The following is a 27797-nucleotide window of genomic DNA, read 5'->3' as shown; positions in this document are numbered from 1 at the left end:
TTTGATACCACAGTAACAAGGATGCACATCAAAATAATTTTGCTGAATGTAAAAAAGCCAGACCAAAAGGAAAAAAAAAGGATACAAAATGATCCATTTATATAAAACTCTAGAAAATGGTCTGACAGAAAACAGATCAGTGATAGGGACAAGGAAGGAAAAGGAAGAGATTACAAAAGAGCATAAGTACAGTTTTAGGTATGAGGAGTATATTCCCTATAGTGATTACAGCAAGTTTCACAGGTGCAAAATGTAAAAAATGTCTCCAAATCTGTCAAACTGTACATTTTATTTATTTGACATGGGATTTCACTATGGTATTCAGTGTAATCTCAAACTCCTGGGCTCAAGCAATTCTCCTGCCTTAGATTCTCAGTAGCTAGAACTAAAGCATATACCACTACATCCAGCTTGTAAGTTTTTAAATATGTGCAGTTTATAACATGTCAATTGTAATGCAATAAGGATTTTGCATGTGTGTGTTTTACTGGGAATTAAACCCTGGGCCTCATGCATGCTAGGCAACTGCTCTACCCTCATGAGCTATATCCCCAGCTCCCTTATCTATCTTTCTTTTTTTTTCTGAAACAGTATGCCACTAAGTTACCTAGGCTGGCCTCCAACTTGGGATCCTCCGGCCTCAGCCTCTTCAGTCACTGGGATTACAGGCAGTCACCACCATGCCTAGCTTCAATAAAGCTATATTTTAAATCAACTATAATCGTGTATTCAAACCTAGAAAAAAAAAACTAACATTCAGAATACAGTGCCTTGCCAAACGTGTCACAGATAAAAAGTAATCAAAAGCCAGGTGCAGTAACACATGCCTGAAATCTCAATGGCAGGGAGGCTGAGGTAGGAGCATCATAAGTTCTTGTTATTACTTTATTCATCTTATGTGTACAATATTATCCCACTATAGTTTCCATTTGATTTCCTTTATTACAAATGAGCTTAAACATTTTTTCATGTTTATAAGCAAATATCCCCCTAATTATTTCCTCTCTTGCCTCAAACATTTCTTCTTCCATCTTGCATATATGTGCAGAGTATTTTCTTTCTGCCACTTCAAATCCATCACCATTCTTCTCCACACTGTTCTATGCTTACATGGGCTGACCTTACTGGTTCATACCCAAAGGCTCCCTCCCCTGCTCTCCAGAATTTGGTTGAGTTCAGTCCCTGGTAAGTATTAGGAGAAAGTCAGACAGTAGAAGAAAAGTGAGGTTAGGGTATTATTTACTCCCTTAATGCCTCCCTAGCAGGTTGGTTAAATCTCATTACAAAGTACTCTTTGACAACTAAGCTACGCTTCAAATTCCTGTCATTTTCTCCCTCTCCTTGTTTCCTTGGGGTTTAGAAATGCAGTCTCCCCACTGGCTGATAGTTTTCTTGTTCAGTTTCCTTGTCCCTGATCGGACTGTTGTCTGTTATCAATAGCCCTTTATTAAACTCAATTCAATTATATCATTTAAGTATGATATCTGTTTCTTGCCAGGACGCTAATAAAAAGTATATGATTAAAATCCTCCTTCGAGGGCTGGGGTTGTGGCTCAGTGGTAGACTTCTCGCCTAGCATGCACGAGGCACTGGGTTCGATCCTCAGCATCACATAAATGTAAAATAAAGATATTGTATCCACCTAAAACTTAAGTATAAATATTTTAAAAAAAATTGTTTTTAAAAACCCTCCTGCAGGGACTGAGGATATAGCTCAGTTGGTAGAGTGCTTCCCTCACATGCACAAGGCCCTGGGTTCAATCCCAAGCATCATAAAACAAAAACTCACCTGCAATCCCAAACATTACAAATGAAAAAGAAGCAGCTACAAAATACAGGAAATCAGAGTCAATAAGTGAAACAATAAAGGAGGAAGACTTTGGAACCATAAACACAAATTTGAATCTTGACCTCATACTTACTAGCTGTTTTGTAGCACATATAATTGCTGAGCTGGCTATTTAAGCCATTCCCCCCCCTTCCGCCCCCTCTGTCCGGCCAGCCTGACTTTTCAAGAAAAAAGGCAAATACTCATTTTCTCAGCTTGCAGCTAAAGATGGATACATAAGGCAAGACCTAGCCAATGACATGTAAAGATAAAGGGGACACTTTATCTTTTATTCTTCTGGAAAATCTTCTTATCCTACTTAGACAGGCATTACTTTGGGGACTGTGGATGTAGCTCAGTGATAGAGTACTTCCCTAGCAAGTTCAAGGCCCTGGGTTCAATCTTCAGCAATGTCAAAAGAAAAAAAGAAAGAAAAGCATTTCCTCACTCTGAATACAGTCACAATTTCACACCAAGAGGCAATAAAGTTAAAGACCAAAACTCAAGAAAAAAGCAAGAGAGCTTGACAGTATCATCCGGCCTCTACACCAACCTTGGAACTGTCTACTTCTAAGACTTTTTATGTAACATAATCAAATGCCTTTATTGTTTAAGCCACTACTACTCAATGTGTGGTGCCCAATGTAACAGCATCATTACCATCCTACAGCTTGTTAGAATAGCTACTTTAGGACCTGTTCTAAACCTCCTGAAGTCTCAAGCATGGACCTAAGAATATATTTTCAGAACCTCTCTAAAGCAATTTTATTTAGGCTATTTGAGAAATAGTAACCACCATTAGGTATATGGCTAACAGTTCTCTTATCTGATACATATCAACCTAAATAAGCTATTTGAAATTTTAAAACTTTAAAAATTTTTTAAAATTTAAATTCTTAGCCAGGTGTGATAGCATATGCCTTTAATCCCAATGGTTTAGGAGGCTGAGGCAGGAAGATTGCAAGTTCAAAGCCAGCCTCAGCAAGTTAGCAAGACCCTAAGCATTTCTGTGAGACCCTCTAAATAAAATATAAAAACAGACTAGCAGGGGTGCTGTAGTTGTAATATAAATGAAATTAACAGGCAGTGGTAGCGTGCTTGCCTAGCATGTGTGTGGCACCGGGTTCGATCCTCAGCACCACATAAATATAAATAAATAAGTAAAATAAAAATATTGTGTCCATCTGCAACTAAAAAAAATTTTTTTTTAAAATGGGCTGGGGATGTGGCTCAGTGGTTAAGTGCCCCTGGGTTGAATCCCCAGTACCAAAAAAAAATTTCAATTGTTTAAAAAAATTTTTTTAAATGGCTGGGGATGTAGCTCAGTGGGAGAATGCTTACCTAGCATGTATGAGGTTCTGTGTTCAATCCCTAGTATCAAGGTGAAGAAAAGAATTATATAAGGATTGCTTTAATGTTAGGTATTGCTTTTATAATGGTTTTCTTGTAGTTATTTGGGCTGTAAAATTAAAAAACAAGTTTAAGTAGAAAAGTCTATTCTCGTCATGGTTATAGTAACAACTTGAACCCAAGGGTGCTCTACTAGTGAGCTATACTCCAGGTCTTTTGTTTTTTATTTTGACACAGGGTCTCACTTATTTGCTGAGGCTGGCGTACCAACTTGTTAGCCTTCTGAGTCACTGGGATGACAGGTGTGTGCCACCATAACCAGCTGTTGAAGTTTTTGAAAGTCTTTTAAAGTATGAAAAAATTACCAAAAACAAAAAAAAAACAAGATAATAGAATTACCAAAAAGAAAGAAAAAACAAAGAGAAAGCAAAGATATAGTGGTACCCAGGTAGCAATGATCACAGAATTAAATATTCCCACATAGTCAGTGTGGTTCTAAAATTGGTCCTCAGAATACCTGATATCATATGAACCAGACATCAAACATAATACAATTTTAGACATGTACAAATAGGCTCTGTAGTCTATTACAGAAGTTTCAATTCTGAATTAGTGGATGAAATCATAGGAGAGACAGACACTTACCTCAAAGTCACACTCTTCACCCACAGCGTATTTGGTCATGATTTCCAGCCATGCAGTGTCTACTAACTTCTCCAGGGAGGCGGTGTTGTGGTGAACCATTTCCAGAACAAGTTTCTCGTACCAGGTCGGAAACTCCTCCTTCAAACTAAGTAAATATGCTGTTAGCTACTAAAAACTGAAGAAAACCTATCCACATATTTAATTTAATTTAATTCAGGTCAATTCAAACTTTAAGACTCAGCTTTTGAGAGCAGTATTAGAAACACAGCAAAGCAAATATTTCTTGAGCAAATACATGTACAGCAGCCCAGGAGAATACAAAGATTAAAAAACACAGTTTACAGGGGAAAAACTGAAAAACTTTTTAAAGTAGTTCTGTCAATTGATCTATATAGGTTAACTTTCTTATCTATAAATGAAATAACAGGCACATTACAGGTAAGTTTAAATATTTTCCCATTAATTGGTTTTTGGAGAGTGAATTTCTTTTCAGCTATGAATTTATTCTTATCCTTTATCCAGTTTTTAGTTAGGAAGACATAACTGGATTATATTTGTGATATTTCTCAGATGCATCCATTCATTCCTCACCCCCTACCCCCAGGACTGGGGATTAAACCTAGAAGATTTTTAGAACCAAGCCACACCCGAAGTTCATTTTATTTTGAGACAGGGTCTATGTTGCTAAAGCTGGCCTCAAACTTGCAATCTTTCTGCCTCAGCCTCCCACATCACAGGGATTTATAGGCATGCACCACCACGCCTGGTTCACTCATTTTCTTCTCACAATACCTTTTGAGGTATCTAGAATTTTTATTTTATGGATAATGAAATTATATCAGGAATAGTTAATACGTTGAAACCATGACTTAAATCCCAAAGCCTTTACAAGTAAAACAATGAGGTACCACTGTTCAGTTATAAATTAGCAAAAAATACTTAACTATCATACCCGATATGGCAACTAAACACTGCTGATGGCCTAATTTTTCAACCCTTTTAGAAAGCAACTGGACAATATTCATCAAAACTGCCATATACTTTAAGATACTCACTGCTGGATTCTTTTAGCAGAAAATGGGAAGCAACTTTAATGGACAGTTATTAGATATGCAATTTTGACCAGATAATTTAATATTTATTCCAAGGTTTGTAGTTTTGGGGGGGATTAGGGGTGGGGGATGAGAACATTAGTGCAAATGCCAGTATTAGGTTTGTTTTGTTCTGCTTTTTTTTGGTTTATTTGTTTTGGTAGTAGTGCTGGGATGGAACCCAATGCATGCTAGGCAAGTGATTTGCCACAAAACTACAACTGCAGACCAGTATTAGGTTTTGTGTTACCATGATACAATGTGATATATAAGAAATATTCTGCCAGCAGCTCAAGAGGCTGAGACAGGAGGATTGCAAGTTCAAAGCCAGCCTCTGCAACAGCATGGTGCTAAGCAATTCTGACCCTGTCTCCAAATAAAACACAAAATAGGGCTAGAGATGTGGCTCAGTGGTTCAGTGCTCCTGAATTCAATTCCCAGCACCAAAATAAATAAATAAAATAAGAAGTATTCTGCATCATTCTATGCAATTCATAACTACTGACTACTATACCGTATCTATTACCATACTCTTACAATGAATTAATCCACCAAGGTATCTACTATACTACAATCATGATCAATATGTTCCAGTTTCCCCGACTTTGTGTCCTCTTCCCAGCTTAATCAACCTTCCAAGATGTTTTCAGATTTCCTTAATTCCAAGAGGCTTTTCCTGGCCCCTGTAAATTCACTCTCTTTCCATTAAACTCAGGTTTCAAGCTCCATGGCCTATGGCTAGTTATTTCTGGAGAGTGAGGCTGGACAATAATGTTCAGATTCCTTTACTCCAAGTCATATACATTTTTTTTTAAATATTTATTTTTTAGTTATAGGTGGACACAATATCTTTATTTTTATGTGGTGCTGAGGATTGAACCCAGTGCCTAATGCACTCTAGGCAAGCACTCTCCCTCTGAGCCACAATCCCAGCCCTCACATACATTTTTATAACAAGGGTGTGTTACTTCCTTTTTTCTTCTTTTGTTTTTCTTTTTTTTTTTTTGGGGGGGGGGCAGTGACAGAACTTGAACCTGGGGCCTTGCACATGCTAGAGGTAAGCACTGTACCACTAAGCTATACTCCCAGCCCACGCATTACTTTTGTAAATAGAAAGGATTTTTACTTTGAATAAAAATTTCAAAACCTCCTAATCTTTTTCAATAATTTCTCCATCCACCTCCTATATTTTAATAGCAATCAAATCAAGTAAAACATTTCCAAAGTACATTCTACAGAACTTCCCTCAGATGTAACAGGTTCCAAGGTCAAATAAGTTTGAAACCCATTATATAAAACCTAGTGAAAAGTATCTCTACTGCAGGTCTTCTAAATATCTTTAATATGCTAATGTGTATGCCTTTCTGAGAAAGTCTGTAGTGGCTTTTTAAACTCTTTTTAGGAAGAAGCAGAGAGTTAATCTCATCCTTTTTATTCCTGCCATGCATTCCTGTGCCAAGCATCCCTGCATGACTACTATTCCAGTTACAAAGATTCCCATCCTTCTCTAACTCTTTCTACATGCTGCTTCTAGACAATCTTTTCAAAACCTAACTACTATCATAGGCCTCCCTTATTCAATACTGGTATCCTCCACTGTTTGCTGAATTAAATACAAATAAACATTCTCTATCTTAAACATTTTGGTACAAAGTATCCAACCTTTCACCAGTGCAGGGACCCAGCAACTCAGGAGGTTGAGGCAACAGGATCACAAGTTCAAGGCTAGCATTGGCAACTTAATGATAACAAGCTCAAAAAAAAAAAAAAAAAAAAAAAAAAAAAAAAAAAAAAAAAAAGATGGGATATGCCTCAGTCGGGGAATGCCCCCTGGGTTCAATCCCCAGTACCTCAAAAGTAAGTAAATAAATACAAGTGTCAAATGCTATCTTCATAGGGCTGGGGAACGAGGCTTAGTAGCAGAGAATTTACCTACTATGTGCAAAGCCCTGGGTTCAATATTCAGTACCACCAAAAAAAAAAAAAAAAAAAAACCAAACAAACAAACCCAAGTTACCTTCTTCATGAAGTCTTGTGAAGTTTTCCTAATATCTCCAGGTTAATATATCTTTAGTCTAAATTCTATCTGACCTTTACTTCTTTGTATGTAGGGAAATAATTTATTTTTCATTTTGAAGCTGAATCTTCATATTTGTTCCTAACAGTTGTTGTTGTTGTTGTTTTTTTTTTTTTTTTTGGTACCAGGGATTGAACTTGGGGGCATTTGACCACTGAGCCCCAGCCCCAGCCCTATTTTGTATTTTATTTAGAAACAGAGTCTCACTGAGTTGCTTAGTGCCTTGCTTTTGCTGAGGCTGGCTTTGAACTCCAATCCTCCTGTCCCAGCCTTCCGAGCCAATGGGATTACAGGTGTGCACCACAGTTCTGGCTCAGAATAGCTTTTTTCTAAACAGATTCACTGGGGTTTTTAGGTACATAATCACATTTCCTACAACCATAACATCCTCCTTTATTACTTTTTTATCTTTTTGTAGGCTAATGGTGGTATCTTTTATTTACAAAGAATATTTACACACAATTTTCCCAAAAAGTCATCTGGAGAAAGTAGTGTTGTATTTGCAAAAAAGTGAGTAATATCTGCTTATTTAATGCAGAGAATTGTGCTATGCACTGTAACCAATTCAAGAATAAGTCAAATATGAGTTCTATCCTTAAGAAGTTCACAGGCTAGCTGGGCACAGTGGCACACACATATAAACCTAATGACCCAGAATGCTGAGGCAGGAGGATCACAAGTTCCGAAGCTAGCCTCTGCAATTTAGCAGGAACCTGTTTCAAAATTTTAATACAAGGGCTGGGGTTGTGGCTCAGTGATAGAGTGCTTGCCTGGCATAAGGGAGACACTGGGTTCAATCCACAGCACTACATAAAAACAAATAAATAAAATAAAGGTATTGCATCCATCTATAACCAAATAAATAAATAATAAATAAATAAATAAACAAAATAAGGGATAGGGATGTAGCTCAATCTCCAGTTTCAAAAAAAAAGGAGAAAAAAAAAAAAACAGTTTGGGCTGGAGTTGTGGCTCAGAGGTAGCACGCGCGCCTAGCATGTGTGAGACCACTTGGTTCAATCCTCAGCACCACATAAAAACAAAATAAAGATATTGTATCTACCTATAATTAAAACATAAATATTAAAAAAAAAAAAAAAACATGTTTACAGGCTAAGGCTGACACTGCAGATCAATAGCAGAGTACTTGCCTAGCATGCCCTGGTTCAATCATCAGCACCAGGGGGAAAAAATTACAGTCTTTTATAGAGGTCAGTGGGCCAAATCCAGCATCCTGCTAGTTTTTTTGGTTTGTTTGTTTGTTTGAGTACCAAGGATTGAATCCCAGGGGTGCTTAACGACAGAAACACATTCCCATCCCTTTTTATATTTTGAGACAGGGTCTCGATGAATTGCTTAGGGCCTTGCTAAATTGATGAGGCTGGCCAATCCTCCTGCCTCAGCTGCCCTAGGCACTGGGATTATAGGAGTGAGCCACCGGGCCCTGGCAGTGCTAGTTCTTGTAAGTAGTTTTGTTATAACACAGCTACTCATTTCTTTATATAATATCTATAGCTGTTTAACAATGTCAAGAGTTTAGTTGAGACAAGAGACCATATGGTCCACAAAGCTTAAAATATTTACAAACTGGCCCTTTATAAGATGTTGGCCAACCCCTGGTCTAGCACATTAAATAAGGTGTGTGTCACAAACACACACACACACAAAATACAAATAACACTAATCCCAGAGAGAATGTGCCAATAAGCAAAGAAGAGGCACCAGGTTAGCCTTCTTGACCAATGAGTCAGCAGGCCCATCACAAAGAGCCCACTAGTATTCAATTACTAAATCCTATGCTCTCCTGCTTGTCTGCTACAAGTCAATGAGAAATCCAGAAAAAGCACCTATTCCCAATTCCCAAAAGGACTATTTTATCATCCCTAGTTTCTACTTATCTCTTTGTATGAACCTATAGCCCAAATTCTGCATGTTTTCTTTGAGAGATCATTCAAATAACTAGACATTTTGAACAGATGATTTTTTAAAGACACCTAATTCACCCTTTCTACTTAAACTGTCCTCAAACTGTTATCTGTTTTTGACATCTGCTGTAAATATTATCTGAAATTTCAAATCACCACAAAACAAAGAAAACTTTATGCCTTTTTGCTGTCTCCATTTACACTTTTAGGTCACATGAGTGCCCCCTGCTTAAAACCATATTTCCAGAGTATTTACATGGTAAAAGTATAGAGCAAAAACACTCAAAGGCCTGGTAAAACCTAATATGTATTGTCCCCACTTTGCTACTAGCAAAATACCACGAAGATAAAGGCCCCTGACACTAATACAGTACACTATCATATATATTCCAATTAATGCCTCATATATTTGAAAACAAATACTGCATTAAGAGTTACTATTCCATCCTTTCCTAAAAAGGTGAAGATGGGGCCAGAAGGCAGGGCTTCTATTACTTACAGTTCAGCAACTTCCTGTTCTTCTTCCCAGGCTTCCTTGTGCGTTAGCTGACTGCTTCCGGTGCTCTTACATGTCCAAATGCGTTCACTGTACCTTTCCAAGCGGGCTTCATATTCTCTGTTGGCAGCAGCTCAGGAAAACAATATTCAAGTAACAGAGACATCCAATCCATACTCATAAAATAATTATTTATAGAAAAAAAATCTACAGTAGTATTTCTATGATTTATAGCAGGAAAAAAGACAGAAATGAAACCAGGGTTTTCAAGTGGCAAGTCCAAAGCAAGATCAGAACTAAAGTACAATTAGAATGATTTATCACATTTTACAAATAAAATATTAGTATTTTAGTATAAATGTCATTTCCTCAATTCAACAAAATTTCATTTCACTTTACAAAGCTCACACAGTACTAAAAATTCCCAAGAAAAAATATCATATGAAAAAGGAATAGCTGGGAGTGGTGACACACACCTATAATCCCAGCAATTCAGGAGGTTGAGGCAGGAAGATCGCCAAATTCAAGGTCACACTCAGCAACTTAGTGAGGCTCTGTCTCAAAATAAAAATGACCTAATCAGTTTTTACACACTTAACCCGACCCTTCCCAATGTGTGTACATGTAAGTTACATCCTTGAATTTTGACAATGTTTTGCTCTGCCAGGCACAGTGGCGCACGCCTATAATCCCGGAGGCTCTGGAGGCTGAAGAAGGAGGACCTCAGGTTCAAAGCCAAATTATTTAGGTTTTACCAAGTCTTTGAGTGTTTTTGCTCTATACTTTTACCTTGTAAGTACTCTGAAAATATGGCTTTAAGCAGGGAGCACTGATGTGACCTAAAAGTGTTAATGGAGGATCTCAAGTTCAAAGCTAAGCAATTCAGTGAGACCCGGTCTGTAAATAAAATACAAAATATGGCTGGGTGTGTGGCTCAATGGTCAAGCGTCCCTGAGTCCAATCCTTGCTAACCCCCAAAATAATTAATTAAAACATAAAAAAGGACTGGGGATGTGACTCATTGGTAAAAATGCCCCAGGGTTCAAACCCCAATTCAAAAGGGGGGATAAAAAGGAAAACCAAAATAAAACAAGGCATAGGGATTAAGAGTTTAAGAGGTCAGTGCCAGGGTACAGTGAAAAACACCTGTTCCAGCAACTCAAAAGGTTAAGGCAGGAGGCAGAAGGATCACAAGCTCAAGGCCAGCCTAGAAGATTTAGAAGATCCTGTCTCAAAATAAAAAATTGATTAAAAGGAGTAGGGATGCTCAGTGGCAAAGGGCCCCAGCCCTCAATCCCAGTTTAAAGAAAGAATGAAAAAAAAAAAAAAAAAGCGAGAAAGAAAAAAAAAGAATAAAAGTTCAGATGAGTAGCAAGTTTAAGAATCATTCCACCAGAGGGCATGCCTATAATCCCAGCAACTCAGGAGGCTAAGGCAGGAAGATCACAAATTTGAGTCCAGCCTGGGCAACTTAGCAAGACCCTGTCTCGAAATAACAAAAATAAATAAAAAGGTCTGGGGATATAGCACAGTGGTAAAGTGCCCCTAGGTTCAATTCCCAGTATCAAAAAAATAAAATAAATAAAAAATAATTAGTCTATAGGAAAACAAGATGACCACATTCTCACAGGCAGTTTATAACACTCTTATGCATATACTAATGTATATTAACATAGCATTCCAGGGCTAGGGCTGTGGTTCACTGGTAAGGCACTTGCCTAGCACGTGTGAGGCACTAGGTTCAAACCTCAGCACCACATAAATAAATAAAATAAAGGTATTGTGTCTACCTACAACTAAAACATTTAAAAATAAAATGCATTCCAGCCTACCTTGGGAACACTTGCTGCTTCCCAGGATTAAAAAATAAATTCCAGGGCTTGGGATATAGCTCACTGGTACAGCACTTGCCTCACATGCATGAGGCCTTGTGTTCAATTACCAGCACTATGAAAATTAAAATCCTAAAAATAACTTTTGACATAATATCCATTTTCATGTTGTCTCCAATAATAGTACATTTACCAGATTATTTAGTAATTGTTCAGTCTCTTCATGAGAGAGACGGGGGAGATATTGGCATAAGTGCCAAATATACTGTAACTTTCCATACCATCCTGACAGAATTCACCATCACCCAGCCACATTCAAATTCAAATGGCAAGTAATGAATTTACTTTATGCACAGCAACAGATGCCATACAAGAAATCAACTAACACTACAACTAGAGAGTTAACTGCCGAGTCAGCTGCCAATCCCTGTACTTTCCAAATGACACATTTTTATGGTGGCTGAAATAAAAGTACTTAAACAGCTCCTTCTATTAATATCAATATTGTCTTCCAACTTACAAGTATTCATTTTTAATGTATAAAGACTTTTTTAGTTTTCCAAGGTTGTGATCAGTAAAAAAGGCAAATGATAGGGACAAACTCACAGGTAATCTGAACTAGCAACCACTTCACTTACTAAAGATTTTTCTCTGAATCTGCCAAAATCTAAGTAATAAATCCAATTTCCTCACCAAGGATGGTGCTAATATGGGAGTGATTAAACATATTACAGTACCAGTAAAAAACAAGAATCCAACTTTTATAAAATGCTATGGAAACCCAATTACTGAGAATTCATAAAAGTAGGATGGGCATGATGACACATCCCTAAAAATCCCAGTTACATGGGAGGCCAAGGCAGGAAAATCTTAAATCAAGGTCAGCCTGAACAACTTAGGGAGACCCTGCCTCAAAAAAGGGGGCAGGGCCTGGGGAGTAGCTCAGTGATAGAGTGTGCCTGAATTAAGCATCCAGTACCACAAAAATAATAGTAACAAAAATAGAGTAACAAGCTGGGCATGGTGGTGCAAGCCTATAACCCCAGCAGCCTAGGAGGTTGAGCCAGAAGGATGGCAAGTTCAAAGCCAGTCTCAGGAACTTAACAAGATTGTCTCAAAGTTTAAAAAAATAAAAAGTACTGGGGCGGGTAAGCAAGCCTCAGGAATGGCGAGATGCTAAGCAACTCAGTGAGACTCTGTGGTCTAAATAAAGTACAATATAGGGCTGGGACACGAAACCACCTAATGGGGAAGCAGTGTCAGCATCCCAGCTCAGATGCAGGCGAGGGGTTAACAAGATAATTCAGTTCTGTTCAGGAGATAAAGGCCATCTGAATTAAACAACAGAGAGAAGTCTGCGAAGCTTGTTCCTTCTATGACCCCCAAAGCTTGTGCCCTCCAGACTGAGTCAAGCCTGTGGCACTAGTGACCACTGGTGGAAGGCTTAGGACATTGGACCAAGTAGACACAAGTGAGATCACATGGGGTGTGCCTTAAAGGGGAAATTGGAACCCCTGCCCCTTCCTCTCCTTCTCTGTCCTTCCTGACTAGCACGACTCTGCCACTACATGTTCCTCACCAGGATGTTTTTTCTTGCCACAGGCCCCAAAGCAGTGGAGCCAGTCGATCACGGACTGAAGCCTCTGAGCTTCGTCTTTCCTCCTTTTATGTCCCACCTCTCAATGTTCTGACACAGAATCAGAAAACTAACATCAAGAGGCATTGATAGACACTGGAAGAAAAGAAGAAAGGACAACATCATCACTTGTACATGAGAGTGTTATCTAATTAGAAAATTTCTTAAAACTAAAAAAAAAAAAAAAAAAAACCTCTTAAAATCAATATAATAAATGTCATCTAGGCAGCTAGTTACAAAATTAATGTTTAAACTTTTCTGATAATGAAGAGTCTTTCCAAGCAATAAACAATGTTAGAAAACAGTGAGCATCTCATTTGAAATATGTATATAAAACTACAAATATTGGTGTTTTTTCTAAGTTCACAAAGATTTATACCCTGGCCATGTAAAAGAAAACGTAGTAGAAGATAGGTAAATGTGGGCTGGGCTGTAGCTCCTTGGTAGAGTGCCCACCTCGAATGTGTGAAGCACTGGGTTCAATATTCAGCACCAGATAAAAATAAAGACATTGTGTCCAACTACAACTAATAAAAAAAAAAAAAGGTAAATGTGACACACATTTAACAGAGAAAGAAACACAAATGGCCCAAAAAGGAAAAGGTATTTACTTTCTTCTATAATTAAATAAAGGCCAACAAAAGCAAAAAAAATAAAAGAGGGGTGGGGGCTGGGGATGTGACTCCATGGTCAAGTGCCCGAGTTCAATACCCAGTATCCAAAAAAAGGGGACTGGAAGCATTGCTCAGCGGTTAGTGTCTCTGGGTTCAATCCCCAGTAGAAAATAGAGTAATAAAAAATAAAATTAAATAAAAAACTAAAGGGGGCTGGGGTTGTAGCTCAGCGATAGAGCTCTTGCCTTACACGTGTGAGGCCCTGGGTTCAATCCTCAGCACCATGTTAAAAAATACTATAGAGCTGGGATTATGGCTCAGCACGCGCCTCACACGGGCGGGGCCCGGGTTTGATCCTCAGCACATAAAAATAAAGGCATTGTATTGTGTCCATCTACACCTAAAAAACAAATAAATATTTTAAAATAATAATAATGGGGGTGTAGTTTAGTGGTGAAATGCCCAATACTAAATAGATAAAATTAATTTCTTATTATTAGTTATTTTAAAAAGCAGGAATAACATGCCCAGTTCATTCTCCTTAAAAGTAGACTCACGTAAACACAGTATACAAGACTGGTATCACTAAGTTGCCTCAGTGATTTCTCCAGTCCAACATTTTCTAAACTAGATTCATTGTTACTACTTTCCCTTCTTCCCAAACTGGCTCCTTACCAGACAGTCCCAATCTCACAGATGCTAGTGTCCAACTCAGGCATCAGGAAATCATCCTCATTTCTTCAATCCCTAACTTCAACCACTAACAGATTTCTCAAGTCAGTCCTTTCTCTCCAATAACCAAACCATTATCTAATCCACCCTGCTTTCTCACCTAGTCATAACATTTTCAAACATTTTAAGTAGCCTCTTTTGTAGTAATCTTCTCTGGTCCTTTGTACTTCTCACCCTAAACCCTTATCTTACTCAATCTTTGTTTTTTATTTATTTTTTAATTTTTTAGAGAGAGAATTTTTTGATATTTATTTATTTATTTTTTAGTTTTCGGTGGACACAACATCTTTATATGTATGTGATGCTGAGGATCGAACCCAGGTCGCACACTGGCCAGGCGAGTGCACTACCACTTGAGCCACATCCCCAGCCCTAATCTTTGTTTTTTAAACTCATGTCTCCTGTTTACTTAAAGGTGTTTGGTCCGGCTGGGATTGTGGCACTGGGTTCAATCCTCAGCACCACATAAAGATAAATAAACAAAACAGAAATATTGCATCCATCTATAACTAAAAAATATTAAAAAAAAAAAAGGTGTTTGTCCTCAGGCCCCCTGAGATGCAAATATGTTCCTTCCTTGAGGGAGGCAATTCTCTTGCCTCCAACTTACTAAAAATCATAAGATTTTGTTAAGTTTTATTTTCTGTAATTTATAAAATAATTTTAAAAGAAAAATAGAAAATATTTTATAGATATGTTTAAATACTAAATATTCATTGATTATGGTTTTTTCCAACAATGAAAGTACCATCTATCCTCATATACACCTTTCCAACAGCCCCTTCCATAAAAAAAACTATGCTATCTATATAGCATTCTCCTGCTGGGTCACTTCATCCATTCCTGTAACTTCAATTATTATCTATATGCTAATAACTTCTCATACTAACTCAGTCACCTCCCTCTGAATTCTAGACCCATATAACCAACATCAATGTGGCTACTTCCTTGGATATGCGTAAGTGACTCAATAAGACGTCCAAACTGAATCTTCCACTATCTCATTCCACTCACAAACAAAACAAAATTAAAAACTTGTTCTTGGGGTGGGGATGTGGCTCAAGTGGTAATGCCTGGCATGCGTGGGGCGCTGGGTTCGATCCTCAGTACCACATAAAAAGTAAAATAAAGATGTTGTGTTAAAAAAACAACTTGTTCTTCTAGAATTCTTTATTTTGGGGAATGGCACTAAAATCCAAATGAAAACACCATCCTTGACAAATCCCCCATCAATCGCAATTCTGCCAAATCTGCTTCATTTATCTCAAATCCATCTCTTGAACTTCACCTCAAGGGCTGGTAACTTTTCTCAGACCACCATCATCTATTGCCCAAATTATTTCACTAGTCTAGTCACTTGCAGCTAGTCTCCAAGCTGAAGATCCCTTCTTGACACTGCAGCCACAGTGATCTCCCTACTTCTTTTTTATTCAAAATTTTCACTAAAATGAAGGCTAAGTTCAAATTCCTTACCCCATCTCAGAAAAGCCTACAAGACACAGCCCTATTCACATGACTCACTACTAAGTAACTTCTTCACTCTAGGTATATGAAAGTTCTTTCAAATTCTTAAAATCAAGAACCTTTAGGGGCTGGGGATGTGGCTCAGCAATCAGCACTTAGGGTGAGACCCTGGGTTCAACACCCAGTATCATCAAACAAAACAAGACAAAAACAATTTAAACTTGAAAAGCTGAGGCAGGGAGATCATTTGGGTTCAAAAGTTTGAGGCCAGCCTGGGCAATACAGTGAGACCCCATCTCAAAAAAAGTGAAGATAATCTCAGTGGCTAGGGAGGCTGAAGCAGGTGGACTGAAAGTTCAAAGCAAACTTCAGCAACTTAGTAATACCCTAAGCAACTCAGTGAGACCCTGTCTCTAAATTAAAAAAAAAAAAAAAAAAAAAAATAGAGCTAGGGATGTGCTTCAGTGGTTAAGTGCCCCTGGGTTCGATCCCTGGTACCAAAAGAAAAAAAAAAAAAAAAAAAAAAGCCAAGAACCCTCAAATTCATACTACACATTCATAAACTCATCATACCTTCTCTGCCACAAATATATAATTCTCTATTCTTCAACCAACCAAATTCTAATTGTCTTTTAGATTTCAAAAAAAAACTTTCTACAGAAAACATCACCTGAACCTTCAAATATAATACATTATATTACTGATTCCAACTACTCACCCCCTTCCTATACAAGATTTTACATCTCCAACCACTGCCTGTGGCTTGCAATGCCTCTTGAAGAGGAATGTACATCCCCACCCACTTGGGACTTGCTTTGACCAATAGATGTGAACAGATGTGAGATATGCCACCTACAGGAAGAGGCTTAAAAAGCCATTATGTTTTCCTCCAGATCTTTCTCTTTACTGCTAGAAAGGCATATCACACACAGGGACTGCTTCAATCTAGGTCTTAGAATACAAAAAAGGTGTTTTGCCAGTGACCAATACCTATAATCCCAGCTACTCAGGAGACTAGGGCAAGAGGATGTAAAATGAAGGCCAGCCGGGCAACTCAGCAAGACCTTATCTCAAAATAAAAAACAAAAGAGGTAGGAATATAGCTCAGTGGTAGCACATCCCTGGGTTCAATCCCCAGTAGAGCCCAAAAAAAAAAAAAAAAAAAGACAAGAAAAAAAGCCCATTAGAAGGATACTGAGTCAGCTGCCTCTAAATCCTATTTCAGATTTTAGGTTACCAAAATAAGTCACTCATTCTCAAATAACCACTCAGAGCAAATGCCAATTGAGGTTTTTATGTTCCAGCAACTCCTGCACATATAATTGCAGACAAAATGTCAAAGCAATTCTCCAAAGGTTGTGTAAGCTATAAATGATAAGATATTTTCAAATCATAGATCATCTCATTATGCATCTACTTTTTTATGACTTCAAGAGCCAGCTACCTCCTCACCACAATTTACAGCTGCTTTGTTCTCTTTAGCCTGGTAAAGATTGTTTCTTTCAATAAAGTACTTGAAGCCATGGTGCTTGCCTTTAATCCCAGCAACTCAGAGACTGAGGAGGGAGGACTGCAAGTTCCAGGCCGCCCTCAAGAATTTAGCAAGACACTAAGTAACTTATCCCTGTCTCAAAAAAACAGAAAGGGTTGGGGCTTGTAGTTCAGTGGTAAAGCTTCTTTGGTAAATAAATAAATAAATAAAATGCTCTAGTCATTCTTGTCTAGAGGCAAATTAACTGTATGAATAATGCCACAAAGGTCATAAATTAATTTTCTAAACTTTAGTAATTATGATAGTTGAATCAACAGAACAAAAATACTAATTTACAGCAAGCTGTTTGTAGCTTCAGTTCCTGCTTAAAATCTAGTTCATTACATTCAGTGTATCATCAGTCTACTGTCAAATAATCACATCAAGAACTGCTCTGAAAAATTTCACATTCTTCAACTAAGATTTAGTGTCTTGCCTGTGGTACTACCCTGGGAAGTAAAACCATAAATTCAAATCCATAATATAATCAACATAATCAATATAACACCCAGTCATTACATATATAAATTATTTACAACTTTTTTAAGTTTAGTGAAGATGTACACTGTACCTTCAAGAACATACTAATTCACAGCTTTTTTTTTAAATTTTAATATTTATTTTTAGTTTTTGGCAGACACAACATCTTTCTTTGTATGTGGTGCTGAGGATCGAACCCGGGCCGCACGCATGCCAGGCGAGCACGCTACCGCTTGAGCCACATCCCCAGCCCCTAATTCACAGTTTTAAGTCAGTAAAATACCACATAAATTCTCTTGAGTACATATGCAATTAAAAGGTGAGTATTAAAGGTCGAGCACAGTGGTGCATGCCTATAATCCCAGCAGCTCAGGAGGGGGAGGCAAGAGGATCCAGAGTTCAAAGCCAGCCTCAGCAATTTAGCAGGGCGCTAAGCAACTCAGTGAGACCCCGTCTCTAATAAAATACAAAAATAGGGCTAGGGGATGTGGCTCAGTGGTCGAGTGCCCCTGAGTTGAATCCCTGATGCCCCCCCCCAAAAGTGAGTATTAAGAGAAAATTAAAATATTGAGTCCTATTAAAAATATAACCATAAATATAAATTAAGAATAACAACAGTTCAAATGCAATTGTTACTCAACCATGTATTTGTTCTCCTCTATGAAACCACTAATAGCCTAATAAAGAAATATGCCAACCTGCCAACCATACAGTAGAATTGTTCAAAACCCATCCTCAAAGTGTTTCCACTTGTAGACATTCCCAAGAGAGCAATTTATCCCCTAAATCTAATGCTCTTAAAGAACTCCTTTGTTAAAAGAGTTCTAAATGCTTGTATGGGAAATAAAAAATGAAGAATGCTTACAAAATACATAATATTTCACATTACAGTTTCTAATTATCATCAAAAAGTCTTTTTACATTTACATATACACATACTCACAGATACATACATGTATATATTTCAATGATTTCATTGAGTGACATGAAAAGCCTTTGTTGCCAGTCCTAATTTAGCTATCCATGGCCATTTTCACCTAACTCACTACCTCTTGGAATTTAACTCTTCCCTAAGCATGTCTCTCTGTCTCTCTCTCCCTCTTCTCTCTCTTTCTTTTTCTGATGGCACTGGGGATTGAAAAAAGGACTAGGGATGTAGCTCAATGGTAGGGAAAACAGCTGAGGCTGAGAGTTCAATTCCCAGCACCGCAAGAAGAAAAAAATAAAAAGGAGTGGCATTTCTCCTTCTCTCAAAATACGGAGAAGGGACTAGGCAGGAAGAGCACTGGATTATAATCCTGACATAATTTACAGAGCGTGTGACCTTTAACAAGTCATCCTCAACTCTTTGGGCCCACTTGGCAAACCAGGCAAGGCTCCACCATCTCCAAAATTAATTTCTGCTCCATGATATTATACGTATATTTCATCAAAAGAATTCTTATTGCCCAGACTCACTTTCCAAGTCTCTTTGTATGTAAACACCCAACATTCACAAACTGCACTCACAAACAAGAATGAGATTATCCTACCAAGTACTACATTAACACAAAGATCAAGGAGAAATTAAAGGGCTCACCTGGACACTTGCTCCAATGCTGCCACACACAAAATACGAAATCTAGTCTTTCCAAAGAGTAGGCCTGGTGGCGCAGGTCTGTAACCCCAAAGGCTCAAGAGGCTGAGACAGGAGGATTGCAAATTCAAAGCCACTCTCAGTAATTTAACAAGGCCCTAATCCATGCAGCAAGACCCTGTCTCAAAATTAAAAATATAAAAGGGCTGGAGAGTTGGCTTAGTGGTTAAACACATCTGTGGGTTCAATCTCTGGTACCAAAAAAAAAAAAAAAAAAAAAAAAAAACGAGGGCTGATAAAACTAGGGATACGTGAAAGCTTGATTCAGAAATCTTCTTTTAAGATGTAAACTTTAAAATGATAGATCTAGCATCCATATTAAGAAAAAAAAAAAAAAAGTAAAATAAAAGCCATCCACCAGGGCTGGAGATGCTGGCTCAGTGGTGTGGCGCTCGGCAGCGCGCGAGGCCCTGGGTTCCATCCCCAGCATCGCACAGCCTTTAAAGTAAAATGAAAAGTCTGAAAGCCCAGGCTCGCAGCAGAGCTCTCCGAACCAACGAGCAGAGAGCCTCGGCTTCCCATCTACAACAGCAGCCTCGTGTTCCCAACACAACGCAAACCCTTTAAGTACTTCTCCACATTTTTATCTTATTAAAAAAGCAAACACCAATTTCAAATCTTGAGAATTCCCAACCTCCGTCTTCCGAGGGAAGGGGAGGGCCGGGGCTGCGGGACCGGCTTTCCTCCCGCCTCCCCTGCAGGTCTGGAAATGCACCCGGGTCCTGCGCCCGCGGTGCTGTCAGCTCAGCCCGGCCCGAGGTCCGCTCGAGTCCCGGCGCCCCCGCAGGGCTGGGGACTCGGTCCCGGCCGGCGCTAGCCGGATCACGAGGCTGCGCGGGTGCAAGATTCCTAGAACTTGAGCTGACGACTTCATTTAAATTAAAAAACAAAAAAAGCGCCAAGCCAGTCCCGCTTTCCGGCGCTCGGGGCCTACGGCCAGGCAGAGCGGGCAGGAGGTGCGCTCGCCGTCGCCGGGCCCGGGGACAAAGTGAGCGGCCCCGCCGCGGCAGCCAGCGGCCCGCTCGCGGGCCCCGGAGCGGCGGGCCGAGCCGGAGCGCGGGCCCGCAGCGGCCGGGCGCGCTGACAGCTGCCCCCCGCGCGGTGCCGAGCCCCCCGACCGCCCCGCGCCCGCCCGGCCCGCGGCGCCGGCTGGAAAAGGATACTCTCGGGTGCGGAAGGCCTCCTGCGTGTGCGCGATGGTGAAGAGCGGCTCCTCCCCGGGAAGCGGCTTCGCCAGCGGGAAGGGCTTGCGGCCCAGCAGCGGCGCCATCGCGGCGGCGGCGGTCCTCCCGGCCCGCGGCGCAGCACTAGGCCCCGCGGCCCCGCGCGAGCGCTGGCTCCCGGCGGTGGGGGAGGGGAGGGGTGAGAGGGCGGCGCGAACTCCCGCTCCCTCACTGCCGGCGCGGCCGCGCGACCGCCATGGGGCGCCACGCAAGGGCGCAGAGCTCCTACGCGCAGCGCTGCGCGTCTCGGCAGCCCACCCCGGCCAACCTTCGCCACGGATCCCCACTGCCGGCAGTCACGACTCCTCCTCAGCGGCACCGGAGGAAATTATTGAAAAATGGCGGGAGATTCCCCTCCTCCCCCCGCCGGGCCAGTGCACACACTAACTTGCTCCCCTGTGGCGCCGATAGCGAATGCTCCAATAGGCGGACAGCTGGTCAGCGCTCACTGTCTATTGGCTCGGAGCAGCTGCCGCTCTGCGTCTGGGTCCCGCCCCGCTGCCCCTGCTGCGTAGTTGGGTTGCAGCGCACTAGAGGGCAGTCTGAAGAGGTGAAAGGTCACGTTATGTAAGCGCTGGTGACAGGCTCACGGGCCACCAGCGGCGGAGTTAAATGTGGGGGACTGCGGGAACCGAAAGGCTGCGAACTAAAGGAGGTCAGGCCAGTGAAGCTCCTACACACATAGAGACATTGCGCCATCTGTCACCGACGGCGACATCGACATCCGGGCACCACTGTCCGTGTGGTGCGCCGGAGGGGGGAGGGGGGAGCTCGCGGCCAGGGGCTTTGTCTTTCCACTTGTGCTCCGCCCCCTTCTTAAAGGCGCCGCTCTGGGCCACGCCCGGGAATGCTTGGGTGGGGTTGGGCTTCGAGGAGGTGTTGGCGGGAATCGCTCCAGAGACCTTCCCTAAGTAGAGGTGCTGCCCAAGCACGGCTTGAGCCCCAGCCTTGCTCACCCCAAAGTTAACTTGTGGACGAGAGTGTGGTTGAGATAGTATTCCGCTTGTTCCTAGGCGAGGCTTGTTGGAAAGGGTAACATAGGAGGGTCTTCGGAATGAGAAGTTAAAGGACATCTCAGAATACGTGCATTCATCCATCAGATGTGTTCACCATCACCCGACGATGTTCCTGGCGCCGTGCTGGATGCTCTGGGGGGGGGGGGGACAAGAGGAGAGACTGCCCTAAAAATATAACAGACGCAAAAAATCAAGAGTTCTGTGTTAAGTGCGCAGCGAGAAAGCGACCGACTGCCGGAGGGTGCGGAGCCTGAGCGGCTGCAGCAGGCACCCACAGAGTCCAGAATCTGGACAGAACAACCAGAAACGCGCTGATTAAATCCTCTCCTTATTAAATGGCCTTTCTTAGTTCAAAGATTTTTCAGTGGCCCCAGGGTACACTTCTCAGCCTGTTGTTCAACAAGGCTACGTTGCTAGGTCCCTGAATGTGGCCTGCCATTGTCAGACCCTTGTCTCCTTCTCACTTCAAGAGAATCTGGGGGCTAGGGATGTGGCTCAGTACTAGAGCCCTCGACTAGCATGTGTGATGCACTGGGTTCCATTCTCAGCACCGCATATAAGTAAATTTAATTAAAGGACAGTAACAGCGAAAACCTGGGGGCGGGGGTAGGCGGTAGCTCAGTTGGTAGAGCACTTGCCTGATATGCTTGATTTGATCCCCAGAACTGCAAGAAAGAAAAGTAAAATCTTCCCAGCAAATTCTTGGTCAGAGGCCACCTGATCACTGATGAAGGCTCCTCTGATCACCTAGGGAGAAGGGAGCCCATTTTCCTTCAGGAGCCATGTCTTTTTTCTTTTTTCAGTGGTCAATGGCCCTTTATTTATATGTGATGCTGAGAATCAAACCCAGGTGATCCCAGGTGCTCTAACACTGAGTTATAACCCCAGCCGCGTAGCCATTTCTTTGAAGATGAGTGGGAGAAGTCTTCTCAGAGGATATGGCATGGAATTGTGAAAAGAGAAAAAAGTTCTCTAGACAGAGAAATGAGGGCCAAACATTCTAGGCCAAGAGAACAGCAGGCTGAAGACCATGAAAACTGTACATCAGACTGGGTCAGGTGGTCGAGGCATGACGCAGGCCTGTGATCCCCACAACTGGGAAAGTTGAGGCAGGAGGATCATAAGTTCAACATAAACAGTAACTTGAAGCCTTAAGAGACCCTGTCTTAAAAAAGGGCTGGGGATGTGGTTCAGTGGTTAAGCACCCCTGGGTTCAATCCTGTTAGAAATACTGCAAGCAACCAAACATGCTCAGAAGTGGATGGGTAAGGCGTTTGCTCCTGCTAGAAGGGTGTCTGCAGAAACCTGGCTAGCGAGCCAGCAGGGGTAGGCAGGCCAACCACTTTTATTATTGCCCTTTGCCCTGTTTGGAGGAGCTTGAGTACAATAAACCTGATTAGCTAATTTTAAAATTGGGGGGATCAAAGTGAAGGGCTATAATTAAAATGGCTACAATTGGGTCCAATTACGGCTGTATTCTGAAAATGGAGCACTGGACTGTCATTTCTCACAAATCCCCAGTACCAAGGAAAGAAAAGTATCCAATAAGAGTGGCAGAGGAAGCAGTCATCCTGGCCACTGTGTTGGTTGAACTGGAGTGACCACTTAGAATGGAATTGCAGTTGGGTGGCAGTGATACTAAGGTCTTAAGTGGAACAAGATTAGTGGAGCTCGATAACAGGACAGACCTCAGCAGGAACAGATACCCAACAGCAGACTTCAAGCAGACAGAGTAAAGATTCCACAAACATTAAGAAACAAATGATGGACATTTTTTTATATTTCAAAAACACATCTAGGCTAGAGGTGTGACTCAGTAGTAGAGTACTTGTCTCACAGCAAGAACAAAAAACAAAAAAATCTATGACACACAAGAACTGGGCATCTAGGCATCAAAGTCATTTTAGCACTTGGAACTGCTATGGACCGCAGTCCACTCCAGTGCTGGAGAGGCAGGGTTCTACAAACTCGGAAGTCAGGGATGAGCTCCAGGCGCTGGACAGCCATCTAGAACACATGTGGAAGCTCTGAGGAAAGTGGTAGTAGAGGGTGAGACTTGCTGAGCAGAACCCATTTGAGTCTCTGCCCTATTAGTTCATTCAAATAGTGGGGGAGAAAACCCATGGAAGTTTGGTGGGTTTTATTTCTACTGATTGCCCCTGGTTGAACTGTGGCTGCAGACCTCAAGAAAGAGGTGGAGGCTGAGACTCAGACTTATTTCTACTGATTACTTCCATCTCTCTCTTGAGTTCTGCTGCCACAGGTCAACCAGGGAATGTCAAATGTACCTGCTTAAATTCTTGAACTATTTCCCCTTCCTACCATCCTGATAGGGTCCCTCCTACATTCTTTTGTCATTACTGTAACAACTGCTCTATTTTTTTATGATACTGGGGATTGAAGCCAGTGGTGCTCTACAATCGATTACATCCCTATCCCTTTTTAAATCTTTATTTTGCAATAATAGGGTCTCAATAAGTTGCCCAGACTTACCTTGAATTTTGGATCCTCCTGCTCAAGTCTCTCAAGTGGCTGGGATTACAGGTGTGAGCCACCATGCCAACTCTGATGTCATATGTTCTGCTTTCATATGTTCTAAGTTGCATTAAAATGATGTCTTAGTCGGTAAAATATACATAGTTCTAAAAAGAAACATAAACATAGTTCAAAAACATATCAAATAGTTTTACATGATGCAGCCCAGAAGCAACCTCCCCTGCCTGCTGTCTGCTCCACCAGACTTCCATTTTTAACTCATTAAGCTGTTTCCTCTGGTATTTACCTCCTTTTTTTGTTTTGTTTTGTTTTGTACTGGGGATTGAACCCAGGGGCACTTTACTACTGAGCTACATCCCCAGCCCTTCTTATTTTTTAAGATAGGGTCTCACTAAGTTGCTGAGGCTGGCCTCGAACTTGTGATCCTTCTACCTCAGCCTCCCAAATGGCTGGAATTACAAGTGTGGGCCACCATGCCCAACTTTACTTCCACATTTCTAAATAAAAAATATTTTGCTATTTTATGCACTTGTTTCGCAGCACTGGGGAGTGGGCCCAGAGCCAAGCATGTAGCCTATGACTGGGCTATATACATGCCCAGCCCAGTTTCCAGTTTCAAATATTGTTGAATTTTTTCCATGGAAGATGAAGACTTTGTCCTCTGTTAAACAAAAATTGTGGGAAGCTGTTGTTTTACACTGAATTTCTTCACCAGACTACAACAGATCAGACCAAGCCAGAATGGAGTCACCTCATTCCAAATTTAAAACAGACAAGTCCCAATTTGACCAGTTTTTCCTGGAAACATCATATTTCAATCCACCTGAGTCAAAGTAAAAAGGAAGTCCCTTGTGCTTTAACCCTCACAAAGAAGTAACCTAATGTTAATCAATCAGCTTTTTTCCCCCCTATAATCGTTTTCTTGTACCTATCTTATAAAATCAGTATTCTGCTTTTGCCCAATGGAGACTCTTTCTTTTTTCTGTTGGTACTGGGCATCGAATCCAGGGTGCTTTGCCACTGAACTATATCCCCGTCCCTTTTTATTTTTTAAGAAGGGTCTTGCTAAATAGCTGAGGCTGTCCTCAGACTTTTGATCCTCCTGTCTCAGCCTCCCAAGTCACTGAGCCACCCATGCCTGGCTGCTCTTGCCCAATGTGAGCTTTCATTCTATTTTGTAAGATGGAGGCCTTCCTGCTTCATGAATAAATCTGTTATTTTGGTCTTTGCCATCTGTTATATTCTCCCCAACACCACACATGTATACAAACATATCCCCGAAATTATATTATGATCAGTTAAACCAATGGGCAGTATATAAACTTGCGATTCACAGATGATTCACATCATGGACTGATTACATTTTCTTTCTTATTTTGTTTCCTGTATTGCGTCCATCTTTCTCACTTTATTTCACCTTTTTCACTTGCATACTATCACTGCTCTATCCTCAGACTGACAGGACTATATGACTCCTCTCAACAAGTACAGACACAACTGGGCACGGTGGCACACACCTGTAATCTCACTGGCTCCAGAGGCTGAGGCAGGAGGAGTGCAAGTCAAAGCCAGCCTCAGCAAAAGTGAGGTGCTAAGCAACTCAGTGAGACCCTGTCTCTAAATAAAATACAAAATAGGGCTAGGGATGGGGCTCAGTGGTTGAGTGCCCCTGAGTTCAATCCCTGGTACTAAAAAAAAAAAAAAGACAAACACACCATGTGAATATCCTTCCAGTTGTTCTCCAGTTCTCGTCTCCTCCCTCTCCACAGTATCCCACCACTCCCAATGGTTGGCTCCCTAAGGCCAATGGAGTGAAACCCAATCCTGGCCTGATCTGCACAGAGCTCCAAAATCTGTCCTTAGTCTACTTCCTTTTTTAAATTTATTTTTTATTTTTTCTTCATTAGCAAAGTCTAGGTTTATTTAGGTTGTAAATATTCCCTGCTGAAAGGATGCAGAGCTCCCTGGGAAAATGAATGGGGCTGGCAATGTCCAAAGTGAGTCTTTTAACATCTTGTACCCAAAAGTAAGGAATTGCTCGAATCATGAGGAAATGTTCAAAGGGCACAGGAGACGGCATTGGGGAACTTACTGAGACCCTGTCTTGAAATAAAAAGGACTGAGGATGTAGCTCAGTGGTAGAGCCCCCTGGGCACAACCCACAGTGCCAGACACAAATACTGGAGACTGATTTATAAAGGACAGCATGTATTTCCTCACAGCTGTGGAGGCTAGGGAAGCCGAAATGGAGGTGGGCAGCTTTGATTTTCATTGGCTCAGGGATGCTCTCTGCTTCCACGGTGGCCACTGGGTGCTGCACTGACCAGAAAGGAGGGTTGTGTCCTCGGTAGCACAGGCAGAATGGTGTGAGGCCTCCTTATGACAGTCTTTGCCTCACTAACCAGGAAGGGACCTTTGTGGCCTCATCACCTCTGAAAAGCTCTGTCCCACTGAACATGTGCCTATGCCCTTTCCAGCCTTCAGTTGCTGTCCATCTTCAGTGCTCCCCACATTCAGTGTACTGTTAGGCAGGCTCAGGTCATTGAAATGTGCATTAAGGACAGGGCCTACCACTGCCCAGAGGGAACTGACACGTTGTTCATGAAGAACTCGTGGCTCAGCCCTTGACTTTGTCTTCTTTCTTCTCATCTTCCCAATTCTTATCAACTTCAAGATGGTGGTGGAGGCCACTAGCCTGAATTTCAATGATAAAAGTGGAAGTCAGTGAAAGAGAAGGGTTTCCATGGTATCTTTTCCATCGTCCTACATGTTCCTTTGTAGGCTCTCTACTTTGGAATCTAGAACGCTGTGTCTCTTGTGGTCCCACACAGAGGGACTGACCCCTGATGGATGGAATTCCTGACTTCCTGCTTTCCCAGCTCTAGCATCAGGATATGCAGTCTCCATGAATGTCAGCTGCTAACTCCCCTTGCTATTTTTCACTCCTGCTTATCCTTGTCTGACATTTTATTTCCATAACTGTTTTCCATTTATAGAAACTGTATGGGTTCCTTGGCCAGGCATGGTGGCACACACATGTAATCCCAGGAGGCTGAAGCAGGAGGATCACAAGTTCAAAGCCAGCCTGAGCAACTGTGAGGCGCTAAGCAACTCAGTGAGACCCTGTCTCTAAATAAAAAATACAAAATAAGGCTGGAGATGTAGCTCAGTGTTCAAGTGCCCTTGAGTTCAATCCTCAGTACCCATTCCCCATACAAAAAAGAAATTGTGTAGGTTCCTTCTCAAATCTGCCTGGTCATTTTTTAGTCTCTTATTCATTGTGCTTTCAATACTTTCCTTTGTTTAAACACATGATGGCCATCTTGGGCTGAAGACAGAGCTCAGTGGTAGAGTGCTTGTCAAACATGCGTACAGCCCTGGGTTCATCCCCAATACACACACACACACACACACACCACACACACACCACCTTATTTCAGGTACCACACACAAGAGTTTCAGGATTTGACACTTCTTTGACAACCTAATAGTGTTAACATTTTTAGAAGAGCTCGCACTCTCTCCTTCTCTCCCCCTCCCTCCCCTTGCTTTTGCTTTGCTAGGTTCTCTTTTCTCCTCCTCCTCATCACTTATGGTGGGGCACTATGTGGTAGGGACTGACAATGCATCTATACAACCTTGTCCCTCTCCTTTTTCTTTGTAGTGGGGATTGAGCCCAGGGGTGCCTGACCACTGAGTCACATCCCCAGCCCTCTTCATGTTTT

At 41.4% G+C, this 27797-nt stretch overlaps 1 protein-coding gene across 6 annotated transcripts in view; it reads right to left on the bottom strand.

Annotated features, from left to right (window-relative positions):
- Positions 1 to 21867, bottom strand: part of BAZ1B (bromodomain adjacent to zinc finger domain 1B) — a 79628-nt gene extending 57761 nt beyond the window's left edge. For 5 of the 6 annotated variants that reach the window (XM_081298369.1, XM_081298370.1, XM_081298371.1 and 2 more), the window contains exons 1-3: positions 20501 to 21691; positions 9416 to 9532; positions 3824 to 3968 (exon numbers count right to left, since the gene is read on the bottom strand). In XM_081298369.1, coding sequence (XP_081154495.1) covers positions 3824 to 3968; positions 9416 to 9532; positions 20501 to 20607 — 369 coding nt within the window. In that variant the 5' untranslated portion in view covers positions 20608 to 21691. Of the gene's footprint in view, positions 1 to 3823; positions 3969 to 9415; positions 9533 to 20500 lie in introns of all 6 variants that reach the window. The other variant, XM_081298368.1, reaches the window with a different exon arrangement.
- Positions 21868 to 27797: the final 5930 nt, after the last annotated feature.

This window comes from Spermophilus citellus (assembly GCF_964194105.1).
Source record: "Spermophilus citellus genome assembly, chromosome: 6".
Lineage (NCBI taxonomy): Eukaryota > Metazoa > Chordata > Mammalia > Rodentia > Sciuridae > Spermophilus > Spermophilus citellus.
The sequence above is the reverse complement of the archived record's forward strand: the minus strand, read 5'-3'. Positions and strand labels throughout refer to the sequence as shown.